Below are 18625 nucleotides of genomic sequence, written 5' to 3'. Positions count from 1 at the left end.
AATCTTCCACAGAGGTGAAATCATTATCTGCGGCAGTTGCTACCCATTCGAATGGCCCATCAGATGAGGTTGAGGATTCTCCATATTTACAATGGGCTACGTTTTTACGACTTCTCATATTACAGTCTGAGTGCAAATTCCTTGTAAAAGTATCAAACAAAGTCTGTAAATCTTCATTATTGACCATGTTATTAACATCTAGCAAGTCACTGACTGAGCTGAATGGATTCTTCTCAGGATGAAGCCCCTCTGAAGCCGGGCACTGCCCAGTGGCTGCTCCTGAAGGGTCCCTGTCGGGGCTGCTTACCCTGCACTGAGTTCTGGGCACTGGTGACGGGCTCCGGTGCTCAAGAGGCCTTATCCTCTTATCACATGGCTGGGCATCGTCTGTATCAGCTGCTGCTCCTTCATCTTCAAGGATTTCTGCCACTGTGTCTTGCAGCCAGTCTAGACCTCTCACCAGAGCTTCTGCCCGGAACTTGACGAGTAAATCTTCGACAGAGGTGATATCATTATCTGGGGCAGTTGCTGCCCATTTGAATGAGCTATCAGATGAGGTTGAGGATTCTTCATCTTTACAATCGGACATGTTTTTAAAGCTTTTCATATCACAGTCTGATTGAAAACTCCTCGTAAAAGTCGTATCAAACGAAGTCCGTGAATCTTCATTATTGACCGTGTTATTAACATCTAGCAAATCACTGACTGAGCTGAATAGATTCCTCCCAGGATGAAGCCCCTCTGACGCCGGGCACTGCCCAGTGGCTACTCCTGGAGGATCCTTGTCGGGGCTGCTTACCCTGCACCGAGTTCGGGACACTGGGGACGGGCTCCTATGCTCAAGAGGCCTAACCTTCTTATCACATGGCTGGGCATCGTCGGTATCAGCTGCTGCTCCTTCATCTTCAAGGATTTCTGCCACTGTGTCTTGCAGCCAGTCTAGACCTCTCACCAGAGCTTCTGCCCGGAACTTGACGAGTAAATCTTCGACAGAGGTGATATCATTATCTGGGGCAGTTGCTGCCCATTCGAATGAGCTATCAGATGAGGTTGAGGATTCTTCATCTTCACAATCGGACATGTTTTTAAAGCTTTTCATATCACAGTCTGATTGAAAACTCCTCGTAAAAGTCGTATCAAACGAAGTCCGTAAATCTTCATTATTGACCGTGTTATTAACATCTAGCAAATCACTGACTGAGCTGAATAGATTCCTCCCAGGATGAAGCCCCTCTGAAGCCGGGCACTGCCCAGTGGCTGCTCCTGGAGGGTCCTTGTCGGGGCTGCTTACCCTGCACCAAGTTCTGGGCACTGGGGACGGGCTCCTGTGCTCAAGAGGTCTTATCCTCTTATCACATGGCTGGGCATCCTCAGTATCAGCTGCTATTCCTTCATCTTCAAGGATTTCTGCCACTGTGTCTTGCAGCCAGTCTAGACCTCTCACCAGAGCTTCTGCCTGGAACTTGGCAAGCAAATCTTCCACACAGGTGATTTCATTATCTGGGGCAGTTGCTACCCATTCGAATGAGCTATCAGATGAGGTTGAGGATTCTTCATCTTCACAATAGGCCATGTTTTTAAAGCTTTTCATATCACAGTCTGAATGAAAACTACTTGGAAAAGTCGTAGCAAATGAAGTGTGTAAATCTTCATTATTGACCGTGTTATTAACATCTAGCAAATCATCGACTGTGCTGAATGGATTCTTCGCAGGACGAAGCGCCTCTGAAGCCGGGCACTGCCCAGTGGCTGCTCCTGGAGGGTCCCTGTCGGGGCTGCTCACTCTGCACAGAGTTCTGGGCACTGGGGACGGGCTCCTGTGCTCAAGAGATCTAACCTTCTTAGCACATGGCTGGGCATCCTCAGTATCAGCTGCTGCTCCTTCATCTTCAAGGGCTTCTGCCATGGTCTCTCGCATCCATTCTTCACATCTCAGCAGAGCTTCTGCCTGGAACTTTGCAAGCAGATCTTCCATGCCTGCAGACATTGCTGAAGCTCTGCAGCACAGCACACACTTCCGTGTATATCAGTGCAGGCCAAACTCCTCCTCATCCTCTCTGACTTCCCAGCATGCTCCAGCACAGTCCAGTGTAAACTGGTGGGAGGAGATCAGCAGTGCAGACACCTGCAGAATAAGACAAGGATCACTCATTGATTGCAATGCCCTGTGTATAGCAAATGCCGCCTTCTGCGTGTGCCCAGTGCCCACATCCGGCTCTGTGTGTACAGTATACATCTGCCAGGATGTGAAATGCCAGATAATGATGTCATCACACTTTATTACATTAGGTGTTACAGTAAAGGGAATCTGTCACCTACTTTTAACCCTATGAGCTGAGCTTATGGACTGCAGGTGACCCGTGGAATCCGGGGATGTTTTATCCTCATCCTCCCCATCGTTCCCCCGATGTCAGCGCTGGAAGCAGCCGCTCAATGCATTTAGTGATGCTGCTAAGTCCGTCTGCTCTCAAATTACAACGGGCGGACTACTGAGCAGCGCAGAGAACTGCAACCGTGACTGGTGTCCCCGCCGGAAAACAGACAGCGATGCATGGCATCCTTGCTCCATTCCCATACCTTCCATTGAAGTGCACTGATTCCGCAGCAAATATGCAGCCATCGCTTTCACTTAGGATCCGCGCCATAGTCTACACAGCACAGAGATTTTTGCACAAGTATTTGAAATCCACATGCAGAAAAAAGAACTGAGGTTTCACTTTTTGAAGCAGATTCGGCGCCGTTTCCATACAGTCTGCGGAGGCTCGGCTGCAAATTTCCGCCGCTGTTTTTAGATGTGGTATCCACATGGAAAAATCCACATTGGTTCCGCCGTGTGCGCATATCCTGGGGATGCGTTACTGTGAGGAGTCGCTATTAGTGTGTGCCACACAAAGAGGGCATTCTGCACTTTGGCCTCATGTCCACTAGCTAAATGGAATTGCGGAATCCGCAGCGGATTTTGCCCATAGGGAATCATTGGCCATCCGTGGGTCCATTAAATTGATTTTTGCACCCGTGGATGGCATTTTAAAAGAATTGCGTTTTTCACGCGCGGGAGAAAAAACGCGGCATGCTCCATTCTGCCGTGGATTCCGCGCGGATCGCCAACATTGCTATCACAATGATAGCGATGTGTGCGGATATCTGCAATAAAAAAAATACCATTTAAAGCAAATCCACGGGGAATCCGCGGCAGATTCTGCGCGGATTGTATTTTTCAAGTGGACATGAGGCCTTTGTGTGGCATAAAGAGGCACTATTAGGCTTCCTGTCCACAAACATATAGGTAAAACTCTGCGGGTCTCCTCACAGCGTTTTACCAATGTTTGTAAATGACGGTTTTGCTGGTAGAAACCGCGTATGGCTGAGTGTACTGCGCATGCCCGTGTGATGTGATGTGCACACGGACATCCGCAGTGTAACTTTAAAAAAAAAAAAAACTGCATTGTTTCAGAGCGAGGATGTGTATGAAAACGCCGTCCGTACGCAATGTACTGCGCATGAACAGTGTTTTATATCAAGCCTATAAAAATGTCTACGGCTAACTCTGCGTGGTACACAGAGAAATAGAGCACGCTGCGATCTATTTCTGCTCTGTATTGATATGCAGTGTCTACACATGCATGTACACAAATCAATGAACGTCCATTGGCTGTCATTGGCTCCATTCACCGTGAATCACGCGGCCGTGCAACGCACGCGTAATATGTGGTAAAAACACGGTCGTGGACATGAGCCCTTATTGTGTTGTGGCAGAAAAAGGACTAGGTGAGGGCTAGATGCATGGCTGAACAAAATCCACCATGGCGGGCCGAGCATGCTGCATATGTGGCGCCTGTTTTCATGCTTTTTTGGGAGATATGCAAGGGTAACAGATAAAGGTGGAAAGAGATGGGTCACTTTCCTCTTTGCCAAGGGCTGTGGTGAATTAGACGCTGCCCGCAGCCTAGCTCTTACCTGCACAAACAAAGCCCCTAAGTAAATGCCCCGCAGCCTCATCAGCTCAGGGAATGGGCGTCAATCTCCACTACGTGAGTTTTCACACAGCTTGAATGCAAAAAATAATGTCACAGATTTAGCCTAATGCCCACGGCAGGAAATCTGCAGTGTTTCACGGCAGCTATTAGGTTCTATTGATCCTAATAGCTCAATGTGCACTGTGGAATTCCGCAGCATGAAATTACCCACGGCATGTCCTATTTGTCGCGGGCATACGCGCGGACGGCTTCCATTGTAGTCAAGCGGAAGTATAGCACATATGACGCTGCCGGCGCATCATGTGACACCACCGACGCATCATATGACATTGCCGGTGCGTCATGCGCTGTACTGCGCATGCGCGCCGGTAGTGTCATGCGGGAGCTACGCAGCAGACCCGGAGGCGAGTATGGGGTCTTTTGGGGGGCGCCATGACGGACTCCGCTGCGGTATTCTGCTTGCGGAGCCCATCATGGTCGTGGGCATAAGGCTTTACAATGCAATGCTGGACTCAGGCTCTCTCATAGGGACTTGCCAAGGACTGACTCTTGTGAATATTGTGCTTTGTCTTGGTTCACACCTGTAGCTGTGCTGACCGAGTGGGTTTTAAAGGGCCATTTAGACAGGACGACTGTCGGGCAAACAATGCCCAACACTCATGCCCACACATAGTAGCTCTCGTGCACCTGCACGGGAGCTAGTATCGCTGGCTCACGGCGGGTCGGCTGCAGATAGCTCTCCTCGCGCTCCCCCACCCCACTCCATGGACTTAACATAGAGTCCGTTCAGTACTGAACGGCTGCTATTTACACTGAGCGATCAACAATCAGCTCATCATCCATCATTTATGCAGCATAAACGATGGACGATGAGCTGATCGCTTAGTGTAAATAGCAGCCATTCAGTATTGAATGGCCGGTATGTTAAGTCCATGGAGAGGGGCAGGGGAGCGCGAGGAGAGAAATCTCCTGCAGCCGCCCTGCCCCCCTGCTGGCCGCTCTGTGAGTGAGCCAGCTCTTCTAGCTCCCGTGCAGCAGCATGGGACTGAGGACACACAAGAACGAGTGTCAGGCATCGTTTGCCCGACATTCGTCCTGTCTAAATTGACCTTAATACCTTTATATTCTTCTGTGAAGACATTGATTATAAAGTGCACTCCACTCTCCAACATGACCAAGTCCTAAGACTGATGAATGAGAACCAAAAGTCCTCTGTGCTTGGAATGATTAATGGCTCATTATGATGGGCCACCAATATGTGATCGGTGTCAACGAAATACTGGAGCTCCCAGTAACTGTGACAATGAAGATGTCCCTTCTGGTTTTACCAGACAGTATCACCTCCTTCACTGGGGGTCACAGAGCTCGGAATTGCCACCGAGCCTCTTAGCCAACTGGGGCCCGAGGTCCCCCGCCATATGCCATTTTACCGCCTTGTCTAGCTGTGGGTGGCACCTAGGGAGGGGAGGGACTGTTACCTGGGCAGCCGAGAATTAGTTACAGGTTGACGACTTCCTGGGCGCGTGGCTCTCCCTTTCCCCGAGAGACTGCAGTTGTGATTGGTCACAAGTGCAGGATGTCATTACACTGGCAGTGCAGCAAGAGCTTCTCAGGGGGGCTCCGATGAAGGGTCTAGGTCCCTGCTGTACTCACCACTGTAGCCGTGTCCCAAGGAAATGCAGAATGCAGGACCTGTGGTTGGCATAGCAACGCAGATCACATGAGCCGGCCCCGGTCTTTGATCCGCGTTGCTCGCCGCAGACACGCTAAAAACGCTTATTGTTGCCCTCATCCATTCACAGGTCGATTATTGCAACTCGTTGCTGATCGGCCTCCCCTGCACCAGACTCTACCCTCTCCAATCCATCCAGAATGCGGCAGCTAAGCTCATCTTCCTGTAGAGTCGCTACTCGGACGCCTCTGCCCTGTGCTGGTCACTGCACTGGCTGCCCGTTAAATACAGAATTCAAATTAAACTCACTACCTTCATCCACAAAGCCCTCCACAGCGCAACGCCCCCCTTATATTGCCTCCCTCATCTCAATCCATCACCCAGCCCAGGCTCTCCGCTCTGCTAACAAAACTAGACTGTGCGCCCCTTTAATTCGAACTTCTCATTCCCACCTCCAAGACTTCTCCAGAGCAGCACCAGTTCTCTGGAACGCACTACCAAAAGATACCTGGGCAATCCAGGACTCACAGAACTTCAGGCGTGCTCTAAAAACGCACCTCTTCAGGGAGGCATACCGCATTCCCTAAACAAACCCCTCTGTACACCGCCTGGTAACATGCTCCCTGACCTACTGACTGCAATCCTTGCCAGCCACCATCAACTGCCCTTGCAGTCATACCGATTCTACCGTCACACGGTTAAATGTCTGACCATTGTCTGTGTGTATAGCATCCCTCACTCTCCACCTCGCCATACTGTGCACATCTCCAGCCCCTTACCTTCTGTATCACCCCATTACTTGTAGTATGTAAGCTCGTTGGAGCAGGACCCGCACCCCTATTGTTTCCATCAACTGATTACTATGTAGCCGTGGTTGTGTAATCATTGTACTTTTGTCTTTCTGTATTCCTCCTGTCTATGGAAGCGCTGTGGAATATGTCGGCACTATACAAATAAATATTATTCTTATAGCGGTGAGTACAGCGGGGACCAATGGCCAGGGGACACTATTACTACTAAGGGCCGCAATGGGGGTCGATAACACTACTGGGGCTGCAATGGGGAAGCCCTCTCACAATAGGGACCATTATCACTACTGAAGCCAATATATGAGTCACTATTACTATTGGGGCCAATATAGGAGACATTACTACTGCAGCCGCAATGGGAGGCACTATTACTTCTGGGGCCAATATAGAGTAAGCTATTACTACTGGGGCCACCACTACAGGGGGTCATTATTACTACACGGGGCGGATTTGCGGCAGAATTTATAGTAGTGGATCACTCACCGCCTTACCGCTGTGGAGTCGCCGGTGACCTGCCCTATTGCAAAGTATTGCAGCAAAATTGTACTGCGCATGACAGCGTATCTCACACACATTTATACACAGTCCACCAGTTTTTCTTTTTTGTTTATATTTCTTGCGCCATCACTATGCAATGGCACATATGCATGCCGCCCATACACAATCTAATTACGTATGGGTGGCATTGATTATTTATATGATTGGCAGCGACTTACTGCATATCAAATGCACGCAATACATGGTAATCATACGCTCGTGTGAGCCAGGTCTAAGGGGCTACAAACAAATTTTCACGCAGTCCAGGAAATAAGTCATGTTTGGAAAGCTTATGCAAAGAGGCTAGGTCATTATTAGTTTTGCAACTGTGTGCTGTGCGGTTCAGGTACGGGGAAGGCAAGGGGTTGGGCGGGCAGGACCCAAGCTAAAGGCCCCTCAGCCTTTAGTTACGCCCTTGATCTCCACCCATGAGTATCTGGGGCTCATTAATGGAAATTGTACCGTTAGGTCAAGTTCAGGACCCATTCGATTGTTCGGCTGGACCACTGTGTGATTGGTGATGTCAGATCCCAGAGGCCCTCTCCAGCAAAGTAACATTTGCACCATGGATGCTTACAGGCACATCCGCACACATGGCTTGTTGGGTATTGCCACGCAGCCCCGTTCTTTCTGATGGTAAGTAGCGGTCCTAAGTAAACCAGAAAACCATTTCAAGTAATCTTTTATCAACATCCACCTGATCGGATTTGAAAACTTGGCTGTATTACCTAATTAAATTAATGGGCTGAATAGGAAGCATCACTGGCAGTCCTGTCCATATAAGTCAGGTCAGCGCACATCTTCTAATTCGTCATCCAGAGCTCCATCATCTTTGTTATGTAATGCATATATTCCTAGTAATATCTGGTGCCTTATTTTTAGATTTTGCCATTGTAGACATCCTGTCCCTCGCTGCAGTCCTGATTCCTGTTTATGCCCCTTGAGTTGGAACCAACCTCCGTCTATATATATATATATATATATATATATATATATCTTCATCTGTCCACACATACTCCTGTGCAGCTTTGTTTGCCTCTCACTTCTGACCTTTCTATGCACAGCGGTAAATCTTTAAGGCCACTCTCACATATGAGCGCAGCAGAGCTCCGTGATTTACAGCGGGCGCTCTGCCCCGCTTTTACTTTCGGAGGCAGCGCTCCTGCCTCTGAAAGCAGCTTTACACCATCATTGATGAGGTTCGCTAAAATAGGACAGTGCTCGAAAGTCACTCGGTCATCGAGCGCACGTCTGAGAGGCTCCATTGAAAACAATGGGAACGTTAAACATTGAAGAAAAAAAAAAGCTGTGAGGGGTAGCCTGTCACCATGTTCATGCTGCCCAAACCACTGGCAGCATGAACCAAGGACCAATATAGCTAATCAGCCCCTGTAGGTTTTATTCTGTACCGCTTCTGCATTTTAGAAAAAGCCTACTTTGAAGTTTGACTTCACTTGAAATCAAGGCTCAGAGTTAGAGGTGGGCCGCACTGGGCTTTCCTCGCCCCTGTATAGGGTCAAGCAGGGAGGAGAGTTGTCATACTTGATGCTGTGGGTTGGGAGAGTCTGGCACGGCCGGCCTCTTTGACTCAAGAGCTCCTAGTCAAACCTGTAAGTGTGCTTTTTTCCAAAACGCAGCACATTTCAGAATAACCCATACATAGGCAGAATGGGCAAAGCTTTTCCGGGGTCACGGCGCCTCTTGTTCGGGCAGCATGAACATGGTGACAGGTTTCCTTTGGAGGCCCTTTTACACAAGCAACACATTCCTCCAACAATGGGGCCATGTAAGGCCATCTGTCAACAGGCGGGTCGGATCCCGCAGCGGGGTTGAACTCTGTGCCCCCTGCGTACCTGGCCGTCGGCTTCTTCTCTGTACTGTGGATGTGCAGGCCTGCGCGCCAGCACGCATGCGCAAAACAGAGGACGCCGCGCCGTCGCTATGGCAATGACGCGGCTCCCACAGCGATTCTGCAATGATGATTGCAGAACGGCACCGGGACAAACAGCTTCCATTGACTTCAATGGAAGCAGTTAGCGTGCAGTGTGCACAATATCGCGGCATGCTGCATTTCTTTTCCGCGAGCGGAAAATTGTAATCGATTTCCACTCGTGGGCAGAAAATCACGTTTTTACATTGTAGGCTATGGGGCTGGATTTGCTGCGGAATCCCGCTCCGTACTCCGCAATGCAAATCCGTCTGTGGACAGGAGCCCTAAAAAGGGCCAACGAACAAGTAAATGCTGGTTCGTCGACTGATCGTTCATTTTTAGCAAACATTAAAATGCTTCCTGACCGGTTGTACATCTTCCTGTGTGAAAAGCCTATGAAATGTACAATCGTTCATCTCCATAACAGCGACTCTCATCCAATGTAAAACGAAAAACAAACAAGCGCCAATCGACATGCTTCTCTTTATTTACATTGGGACAAGAACGGGTCCCTGAAAAAGGACCTCTTCTCTTCCTTTTCCTCCGATATGTATAGGATTTCCAGTCACATGTCTGTTCCCTACCATCTGAGCAGTCTAGGGGTTTCCTGACAACTCTCCACCCTCAGGACTGTTTGTCTTTTAGAACCTTTATCTTTTGGGGAATTTTGTCTTAGCCATTGTAACATTTTTTCAGAATTCTGTATGTGCCATAAACACAGGGACTTCTAAATTAGCTCTAACTCTGTGAATTATCCGTATTATTGCCAACCACCAGCTAACATCCTCCTGAACCTGATATTTCCTTTCATCCAATTAGAATGCCAGGGCCAGAGCAAATGAGGCATTTGGACAGATGTGAGGCCCCTTTCACTTTTTTTTGGAAAGGTAGGAAATAGAAAGTAATACTGCCTAAATAAGTCTAGTTCCTAAATAAAACACTGTACAGTGCTCACATAATACCGCCATATAGTGCTTACCCAGTCCCATACTACAAACAATCAAGAGTGCTAGACAAGACCAAAGACTAAACAGATTTATTAACTTTGAAAGAACGTGACAAATCAGAAAGAAGTTAATAATTCAAAGTAAAGCTATACCACAAGGAGCACCGTGATGTGTACGCTCCCCAATAGCCGTGAGTATATTGGCTCTTCAGAAACACTTCCTGGGGCCCAGACATTGCCAGCTGATCATCAACCACTAATGGTTGACTTACATGACATGGTTAGGCGTTATACCATGTGACTGCTTCCAAAGTTGAAGTGCTTTGTCAATCCCTTCCCGAATTTCATTACACCATTCGTCATTACCTGCTGAATTAAGGTTGACTCCATCTTCCTCAAACAAGTGAGCCGAATCACCTTCTAGACGTCTATGGCGAATCACTACTACACCATTCTCTGCAAGATATTTTGAGGCAGCTTGGTTGACCTTGATGCGGGCCCGGTCAAGTCCTTTTCGCGACTTTGCATGCAGCCATTTACGTCTCTTTATGATCTCTGACCATACAATAACTGCTCCTGGAAATATAGACCTCAACCTCAACATATCAAACTTTATATACTCAATCAGATGTTTTATTGGAATAGTACCGAGATCATTTTCCCCAGTATGTACAACTAGTACATCAGGGGGGCGGTATTGTTCTGAGTAACGCGCAACCGTAGCTCTAACAGAAGCCCACGGCAGAATATTGAGTCCCAGCCAGCGAATGATAGCTTTTGAAAGTGGAAAACCCAACTGACGTCCATCTGGTAGCTGCGACACTCTTTCAAATGCTGAAGTAACAAAAGAGTTTCCAAGAATCCACACCAAGCAGGCTCGGAGATCTACAGGAACAAGGTTAGACAAAAAAAGTTTCATTTATATGTACACACACCCTCAATAGGACTTCCCAAACTACCTCGTCATATTCCAGTATTACTTCTACTCATACAAGTAACATTTCTACCCACGTCCACAGATTAGAAAGTTTTAGGTGGGCAAACCTAAGGAAAGGTCTTATTTGGACCAGTGATGTAGTATATGGCCCGCTACTGTTAGGCTGTATTTACACCAATCATGCGGATTTTGACTTTGTTTTGGATGCAAAAATGCTGTGGAATTAGCAATTAGCCAGAACATTCTGCAGCATTTCCACCCCGTGTAAACATCCCAGGGCCATTTAAATCCAGCCTAGCAGCTTGCATTGCACAGCACATGGACCCCGCATATGTGTATTGTGTGAGAATGCATATTGCAAGTCCTATTCTTACTCGTGAATCGTCTGAAGGTAGAAAAATGAAGCAAGTCCTTTCTCGTTCTCGAGGGGAAGAATGCCTTTGTAAATTGACCCATTGGAAACATGTAGATACAGCCTAACACTTGTATACCAAATAAGACCCTTGCTTAGGTCTGCCCACCTAAAATTTTCAACTTTGTGCCTTGTATCCACAGCCGGTTTCAAAAGATACAGCGCCCACCTCCAAAGTCTTCGACTGTCAGCGCACTACCTCGCCCGGTACCCTGTACTGAGCGCAGCACCACTGCTCAGGTGATGGCCCTTCTGTATCACCTGACAAACAGTGCTGCGCTCAGTACAAGCCGCTGGGTACCGTGTGAAGAAGTGCCCTGACAGCTGAAGACTTCGGAGGTAAGCGCTGCATCTTCTGAAATCAGCTGCAGATTGTGACTGTTTTGCATGCGGAAATGCTGTGAAGTTTTCTCCAGACATTCCACAGCATTTCAGCCCCATGTAAAAACACCCTAAGGGTGCCTACCCACTTGCGATTTTTTTTCCTGTGATGTTTTGCGTTTTTTCTCAAGAGCAATTAGTACAGAATGTTTTCTTGTCCATCTGGGGGTTTTTTTCCGTTTCGTGGGGTTTTTTCACATAGGAACTGTCAGTTGCATATGTGTCCTTATTTTTCTCTTAATGCACCCATGATTGTCAATGGAGGGCTGCAAAAAACGCCACGAAAAACGCGCGAAACTCGGCAACGCAAGTGGGTAGGCGCCCTTAAAGTGAAGACTGCGCTATAGATGAAGAACTTAAGGGAATAGGGACAGGATAAGAGAGTAATGGCCGCTCAATTTACACCCACAACCAGCCGTGTATAAACATGCCGCAAACATCTTTCATATCAGGAATATTTGATCATTCACTTCCCATCTAGAATACCCTTTTAAAGGGGTTGTATCACAATTGCAAGTTACCCCCCCCCCCCCCCCACATCCACAGGAAAAGGAATAACTTGCTGATCTGTGAGGGGGCCGAATGGAGCACTGGTCATGCAAACGCACAAGTACTCTATTCACTTTCGATGGAACTACGGAGATACCCGAGCGGGTCCCGCTCGACTATTTCCGTGGGCCCCATGCGATCAGCACTGCATTCACAACAACATCTCTGAAGAGGAAAAAGTGACCCCTGCAGTGACAGAAGAGCAGGACATGGGTGTCCCGCTCTCGAGATCAGTGGGGGTCTCTTCGGCGAGTTATCCCCTATTCTGTGGATAGGGGATAACTTGAATTTGTAGTACAACCCCTTTAATTTTGATATGTACTCATTATTTTCTTTTAATTTTGAGAACCTATCATGTGGTGGGATCAGCACCATATGGCTCTTCTAAGACGGGCTATATACACTAGATGGATATCAGCCAAACCTGCCAATTTTGGCAGATCTAACGTGAATCAGGGGACTTCTGACTCTCTCCCAACAGCCGATGTTGAGGAAGAGTGATCAGAAAGTTGGATTTCAACTCCCCACCCATTTTGCTCTTGGCCCAAAGGGGTTGTTGAATTTCTGGATGTGATTAAACTGCTATGGGGAGGGATGGTGAAGCTTTGGATGCGATTACATAGTCCAATGTGGAGGCACTCTGGGGCCATTAGCTTAGACCACCATTTCTATGTAAACTATGTGTCTAGATGAGCGACAAATGCATTAAGAGGCACAAGCCTTTCAATACATTTGCCTTATCTGGCAGCATTTCTGTGTACCGGATGAAATCCTACAGCTCTGAAGGTTTTGCATTAACAGCACTGATATCGTAAATGAGATTTTAAGAAATCCCATCCACATGCTGCAGAGAATCCAGAGTAAACTGACCTGAGGGGATTAAATCCACGGCAACTAAAACAATTTGCTCTGCAATGACTGCTGCAGAAAATCTTCAACATGTGAACACACCCCAAGCAAACCCACGTCAGAACTTTCCAACATAGATCTGACAGTCTGCAGCAGGACTCAAGGCTTTTATGGGGGTCCAAATGGATTAACAAATCTGCATGCTGCGGAATGTTTGCAGTACAAGATTCTGCAGCATTTCCGCATCCAAAACTAAGTGAAAATACGTACCACTGGGGCGGATTGTCACTTGAAATCAACTACACATTAAAGTCGTACTCGCAGCCGATTTCAGAAGATAGAGTGCTCACCCTTGAAGTCTTCGGCTTTTAGCACACTCCCTTGATGCGGTACTCATGCCATCACCTGACCAGTGGGTGAAGGAGTGCACCGACAGCCGAAAACGTCTGAGATGAGCGCTGTATCTTTTGATAACAGTTGTGGGTACGCAACGGATTTTGTGTCAAAATCTGCACCAATGACTCTGTTCTGGATATGGAATTGCTGCAGACATTCCGCTGCATTTCTGCCGCGTGTAAACATACCCTACGGCCATCTTCACACATCCAGGATCTGCTGCAGAATTTCCACTAGCAGAATCGGTGTTGAAATTCCACAGTGTTTACAGTACAAGTCATGTCAAGGGGATTTAAAAAATATACATATATCTTCACATGGTGAGGACATTTTTTCAGGTGCTATTGTATCTTGGCTCCACCATGAAGAATGGGTGGTGAACTGGGTTCTGCAGGATGAGTTCTAGGGGAGGGTTTGGCAACGCCCACAGCAGGCGATTGGCTGATGCAGGGATGCCATGTTAGCTTTGCTGTCTCTTGCTGTTCCATGAGCCCTGCCACTTTACCATCGTGTCGGTTTCCTTTGTGTTCCCTGCTGGCCTCCTGTGATTTACCCCTTGCCACTCACCCGTGTCCCCAGCTGCCTGCAGCACTGAGTGTTTCCGCAGGCCGGCCAGCCTCCTGTCTGTTACCACGCTGCTCACCCGTCTCTCCTCCTGCTGGCTCCAGCACTAACTGTCCCTACCCACCTCTGCTGCAATAGCCACTGTGCTGTACTGAGTGTCCTCCGCGTCCACTGTAACTGTATGCAAGCATGCACACCACCGCTCCCTCACTGTCCTTCGCCGCTGTGTCGTCCCAGCTGCTGGCCGCTGTCAATGTCCTGGCCGCGGGGCACTGCAGGGAGGCCAGACGGTAATGCATTTCCAGCTGTGCACCCTCCTGCCGCCGCTCTCACTATCCTCCACCGTTCTTTGCTCCCGCCTGCTGCTGGCCGCTGTCAGTGTCCTTGCCGCGGACCATTGCACGGAGGGAAACCACTTGCAGCTGTGCTTCTGTCTGCCACCTGCCGTCAGTGTCTTCAGCAGGCCCATGGCAAGGAGGCCATCAGCGGCGGGACAGACGCACATACAGCTGAGAATGGAGCACAGCCAATCAGTAGCTAGGGGCGTATCCTGCCCCTCCCACAGCACAATGACAGGTCGCCACCCATTTTTGTGGTGGAGACAAGATACAATAGTACTAACTTTTCGCTTTGAATCTGCAGCATTTTTGTAAAACGCTGCAGATTCTGAATCCACAAAACGCCTACTTATGCTGCAGAATCGGGTTGCTGTTTGATGCCCATGTTTTACAGCAGATCTTCCATGCGGACAGCAATCCGCAGATTCTGCAATTAAAATTTGTTTGTATGAGTCCCCCACCTTAATTTGCCTGAAGAGGGAGAAAAAAAAACAAACAAAAACAAACAAACAAAAAAAAAAGCCTGAGGGCGCCTTCAGACGACCATATATAGTCCGTGTGCCGATATATGGCTTCCCTTTCTGCAGGAGGGAGGCTTGAAGAGCCAGGAGCAGTGCAGAGCTCCCGCCCCCTCTCCACTTCTCGGCACTATTTGCAATGGGTTGGCGGGACGGGGGCAAAGCTAGCTTTCAGAACTTAGGTCCGCCCCCCATTACAAATAGTGCAGAGGGGTGGAGAGGCGGCGGGAGCTCAGTGCTCTGCTCCCGGGTCTTCCAGCCTCCTCCCCCTGCAGAGAGGGACGCCGTATATCGGCACACGGTCTATATACAGTCGTCTGAAGGCGCCCTAAGGGTGACTACCCACTACGGTTCTTTTTCACTGCGAAATTCGCAGTGTTTTTTTTCTCCAGGGGTCTATGGGACTTGCTAATGTTAAAATCGCATCGCGTAAAAACGGGATTTCGCGGTAAGATGTGTTTTTAACATTAGAAAGTCCCTTAGACACCTGGAAAAAAAAACGCAGCAAATTCACAAACGCTAGTGGGTAGTCACCCTTACTTGTCAGTTTTAGTAAATACTTGCATTCCACCTGAAATAATTCTAAAGCATATTTTCTTAGAACTTAGGTTGTGCTGTTCCTCAGTTACTCCTCTTGGAAATGTATCAATAAATTGATAACGTATGTAAGGGGCATGTCCTACAGTCTGCCGTCTGACAGCACTGATTGGACAATAGGGACATGTCCCCAACTGATAACACCCAGAAGTCAATTTATTCATAAGTGTCTAGGAGGAATAAGAGCACAACGAAGAGTTGCTCCAGAATTGTTAGCGTATGGGGAATAGAAGTATTTACTAAAATCAGTAATGTAAGGACAGTCCTTTTTAAGAAAGAATGGTATACAGTGGTGCCTTGCGTTAAGAGTTTAATTCGTTCCGTGACGGAGCTCTTAACCCAAAACACTCGTAAATCAAATCAGTTATCCCCATTGAAATGAATGGAAAAGCCATTAATCCGTTCCAGATTGCGAGGCTCTCCCACTGATTTCAATGGGGATGACGTTGACCCATTGAAAGCAATAGGACGCTGCCACCCCCGCATTGATTTTTGGAGAAGGGCTTTAAATATAAGCCCTTCCCTGAAAATCATTTCTAGCTGTAGTAAAAAAAAACAAAACATATATACTTACCTGTCTGCCAGGGCTCAGGTGCATTTAGCCGCCGCTTGTTCTCCCTGCACTGCTCTGAAGCTTTTCAGCAGACAGGGATTAAAAATACAGGGAGAACAAGCGGCGGCTAGACATGCCTGAGCTCCGGCAGACAGATGAGTATATATATTTTTTTTACTACAGCTAGGGAAGATTTTCAGGTAAGGGCTTATATTGAAAGCCCTTCCCCGAAAAGCACTGCAGGGGTTGCCGGTAGGCCATTGCTTTCAATGGGGCCACCGGCAGCGGCTCCATTGAGAGCAAGGCTCTTAACTAGAGACGAGCGAGCGTACTCGGTTTGGGTGTTTTTGCACTCGAGCACCGCTTTTCCCGAGTAACTGACTACTCGGACGAAAAGATTCGGGGGGCAACGGGGGTGAGGGGGGCAAAGAGAGAGAGCCCCTTGTTCCCCACTGCTACCCCCTGCTCCACCATGCTGCCCCCCGAATCTTTTCGTCCAAGTAGTCAGTTACTCGGAAAAAGCGGTGCTTGAGTGCAAAAACTCCCGAACCGAGTACGCTCGCTCATCTCTACTCTTAACCCAAGTTTTTGCTCTTAAATTAGAGCAAAAATTCGGAAGAGAGCCTGCTCTCAAGTCAAAAAGCTTGCAAGCTGAGGCACTCTTAACCCAAAGTATCACTGTACCTGAAAAAGGTAAAAATAAATGAGAAATGAAACCAGTCTGCCCACCCACAGATTTTAGAATCTAAAATCATCCTGGGACACGACAGCAACAGTAAATCTTCTGATTTCTGGACAAAATTGTGTACTGGGAGCTGATACTTTACTTGCAATTGATTTGGTCAGCTGTCATTCATTTTCGCTGTTTTAGGTCCCATTCTCAGTTGGCTAGGATGGCCTCCGCCATAGTACATTGATAGCGTTAGGATTACCAATGCACTTTACCTGCTGTGTGATTGGCCAGCGCTGTTCACGTGATATCAGTGCTGGCCAATCACAGAGCAGACTCTAATTAGAAAACAGTAACAGCCGCCTAAAAAAACGGCAAAACTGAACAGCGGCCAGCACAATCAACTGCAGTATTAAAATTGCTTACTGGCGCACTCCACTGGCAATGATGGGTATAATACAGCAAAATCAGAAGACTGCACGTGCCAGTACTAGTGTTGTGATCAGCATCAGAAGAGAAAAAAAAAGGAAGAGAAACTTTTGTGCTTTTCATTGATTGAAGGTAAACCCACTGGTCAGATTCCTTTACCCAGAAACTCTCGGCTGACTCCAAGATTCAGGCTTCAAAAGGACAATTGTCAAATACAAACCCTTACCTGGCGCAGAACGACTAACCGGCTTTGGTGCATGCTGCTGATCTAAGCTTGCTGCAGCTGAACAGCTTTGGAGCAACCTTTCTATACGTACTGCATCAGGCTCCTTAACCGTGCGATTGGCGTGGGCCGTAATGGGAACCCTCCCACTGCTACCATTACCAGGGAGTTGAGCTGCCAACTCCTGGTCTGGCTGAGAGTCCGCTAACGGACTAGTGTAGTTCTGGTCATCATTGGACTCATCGTCCACCACGGATACAGTAACAGCGACCGCATTACTTGGTCCACTGTCTGCGTCACGCTGCAAAGGCGCATCAGTCGAAGTCCGTAAATCTTCATCATGGGCTTCGTTAACAGTATTTAAATCAGAGTCTGATCTGAATAGATTCCTCCCAGGATGAAGCCCCTCTGACGCCGGGCACTGCCCAGTGGCTGCTCCTGGAGGGTCCCTGTCGGGGCTGCTTACTCTGCACCGTGTTCTGGGCACTGGGGACGGGCTCCTGTGCTCAAGTGGTCTAACCCTCTTAGCACATGGCTGGGCATCCTCAGTATCAGCTGCTGCTCCTTTATCTTCAAGGGCTTCTGCCATGGTCTCTCGTAGCCAGTCTACACCTCTCACCAGAGCTTCTGCCCGGATCTTGGCAAGCAGATCTTCCACGCTTGCAGACATTGCTGAAGCTCTGCAGCAGAGCACACACTTCTGTGTATATCAGTGCAGGCCAAACTCCTCCTCATCCTCTCTGACTTCCCAGCATGCTCCAGCACACTCCAGTGTAAACTGGTGGGAGGAGATCAGCAGTGCAGACACCTGCAGAATAAGATCCTGCTTGCAATGCCCTGTGTATAGCAAATGCCCCCTTCTGCGTGTGCCCAGTGCCCACGTCCGGCTCTGTGTGTGTATAGTATACATGTGCCAGGATGTGATAGTGATGCCATCACACATTACATTCACAAGCTCATATGCAATTTTAGTCCCCAAAAATGCTATTTTTACTACATCTGTATGTGCGTGTTTGCTGCACGCATGTGGCGTTTTTTACATCTATTTTTGACATGTGCAAAGAAAAACGCAAGAAGGCCCAAGTGATGTCAATTTTGTCACAACCTACCGAAAATGGTGCATCAAAAAAAAAAAAAGAACATATATGTTAACCCCTTAATGACGTGGCCCCTTTTTCCTTTTCCATTTTCGTTTTTTCCTCCCCCCCCCTTCAAAAAAATCGTAACTCCTTTATTTATCCATCGACGTCGCTGAATAAGGGCTTATTTAGACGACCGTATATCGGCTGGGTTCTCACGCCCGGCCGATATATAGTGTCCTTGTCTGCAGGGGAAGGA

At 48.1% G+C, this 18625-nt stretch overlaps 1 protein-coding gene across 1 annotated transcript; it reads right to left on the bottom strand.

Moving 5' to 3' along the window:
- Positions 1–9943: 9943 nt before the first annotated feature.
- LOC136580181 (uncharacterized) lies at positions 9944–18015 on the bottom strand. Its single transcript, XM_066580530.1, has 2 exons — positions 17291–18015; positions 9944–10756 (listed from the first exon to the last, which is right to left on the bottom strand). The coding sequence occupies exons 1-2, from the start codon at positions 17955–17957 to the stop codon at positions 10140–10142; spliced, it is 1284 nt and encodes a 427-aa protein (XP_066436627.1). The 5' UTR covers positions 17958–18015; the 3' UTR covers positions 9944–10139.
- Positions 18016–18625: the final 610 nt, after the last annotated feature.

This window comes from Eleutherodactylus coqui, chromosome 10 (assembly GCF_035609145.1).
Source record: "Eleutherodactylus coqui strain aEleCoq1 chromosome 10, aEleCoq1.hap1, whole genome shotgun sequence".
Classification (NCBI taxonomy): domain Eukaryota; kingdom Metazoa; phylum Chordata; class Amphibia; order Anura; family Eleutherodactylidae; genus Eleutherodactylus; species Eleutherodactylus coqui.
Note: the sequence above shows the minus strand (reverse complement) of the source record. Positions and strands in the feature narration are given on the sequence as shown.

Bases quoted from the DNA above. Each gene is read 5' to 3' on its own strand.
- LOC136580181 (XM_066580530.1), bottom strand. From the start codon at position 17,957: ATGTCTGCAAGCGTGGAAGATCTGCTTGCCAAGATCCGGGCAGAAGCT. The intron at 10,757-17,290 runs GTAAGGGTTTGT...TTGTTCCTGTAG, and splicing joins GGTTAGTCGTTCTGCGCCAG to ATCTCCGAGCCTGCTTGGTG.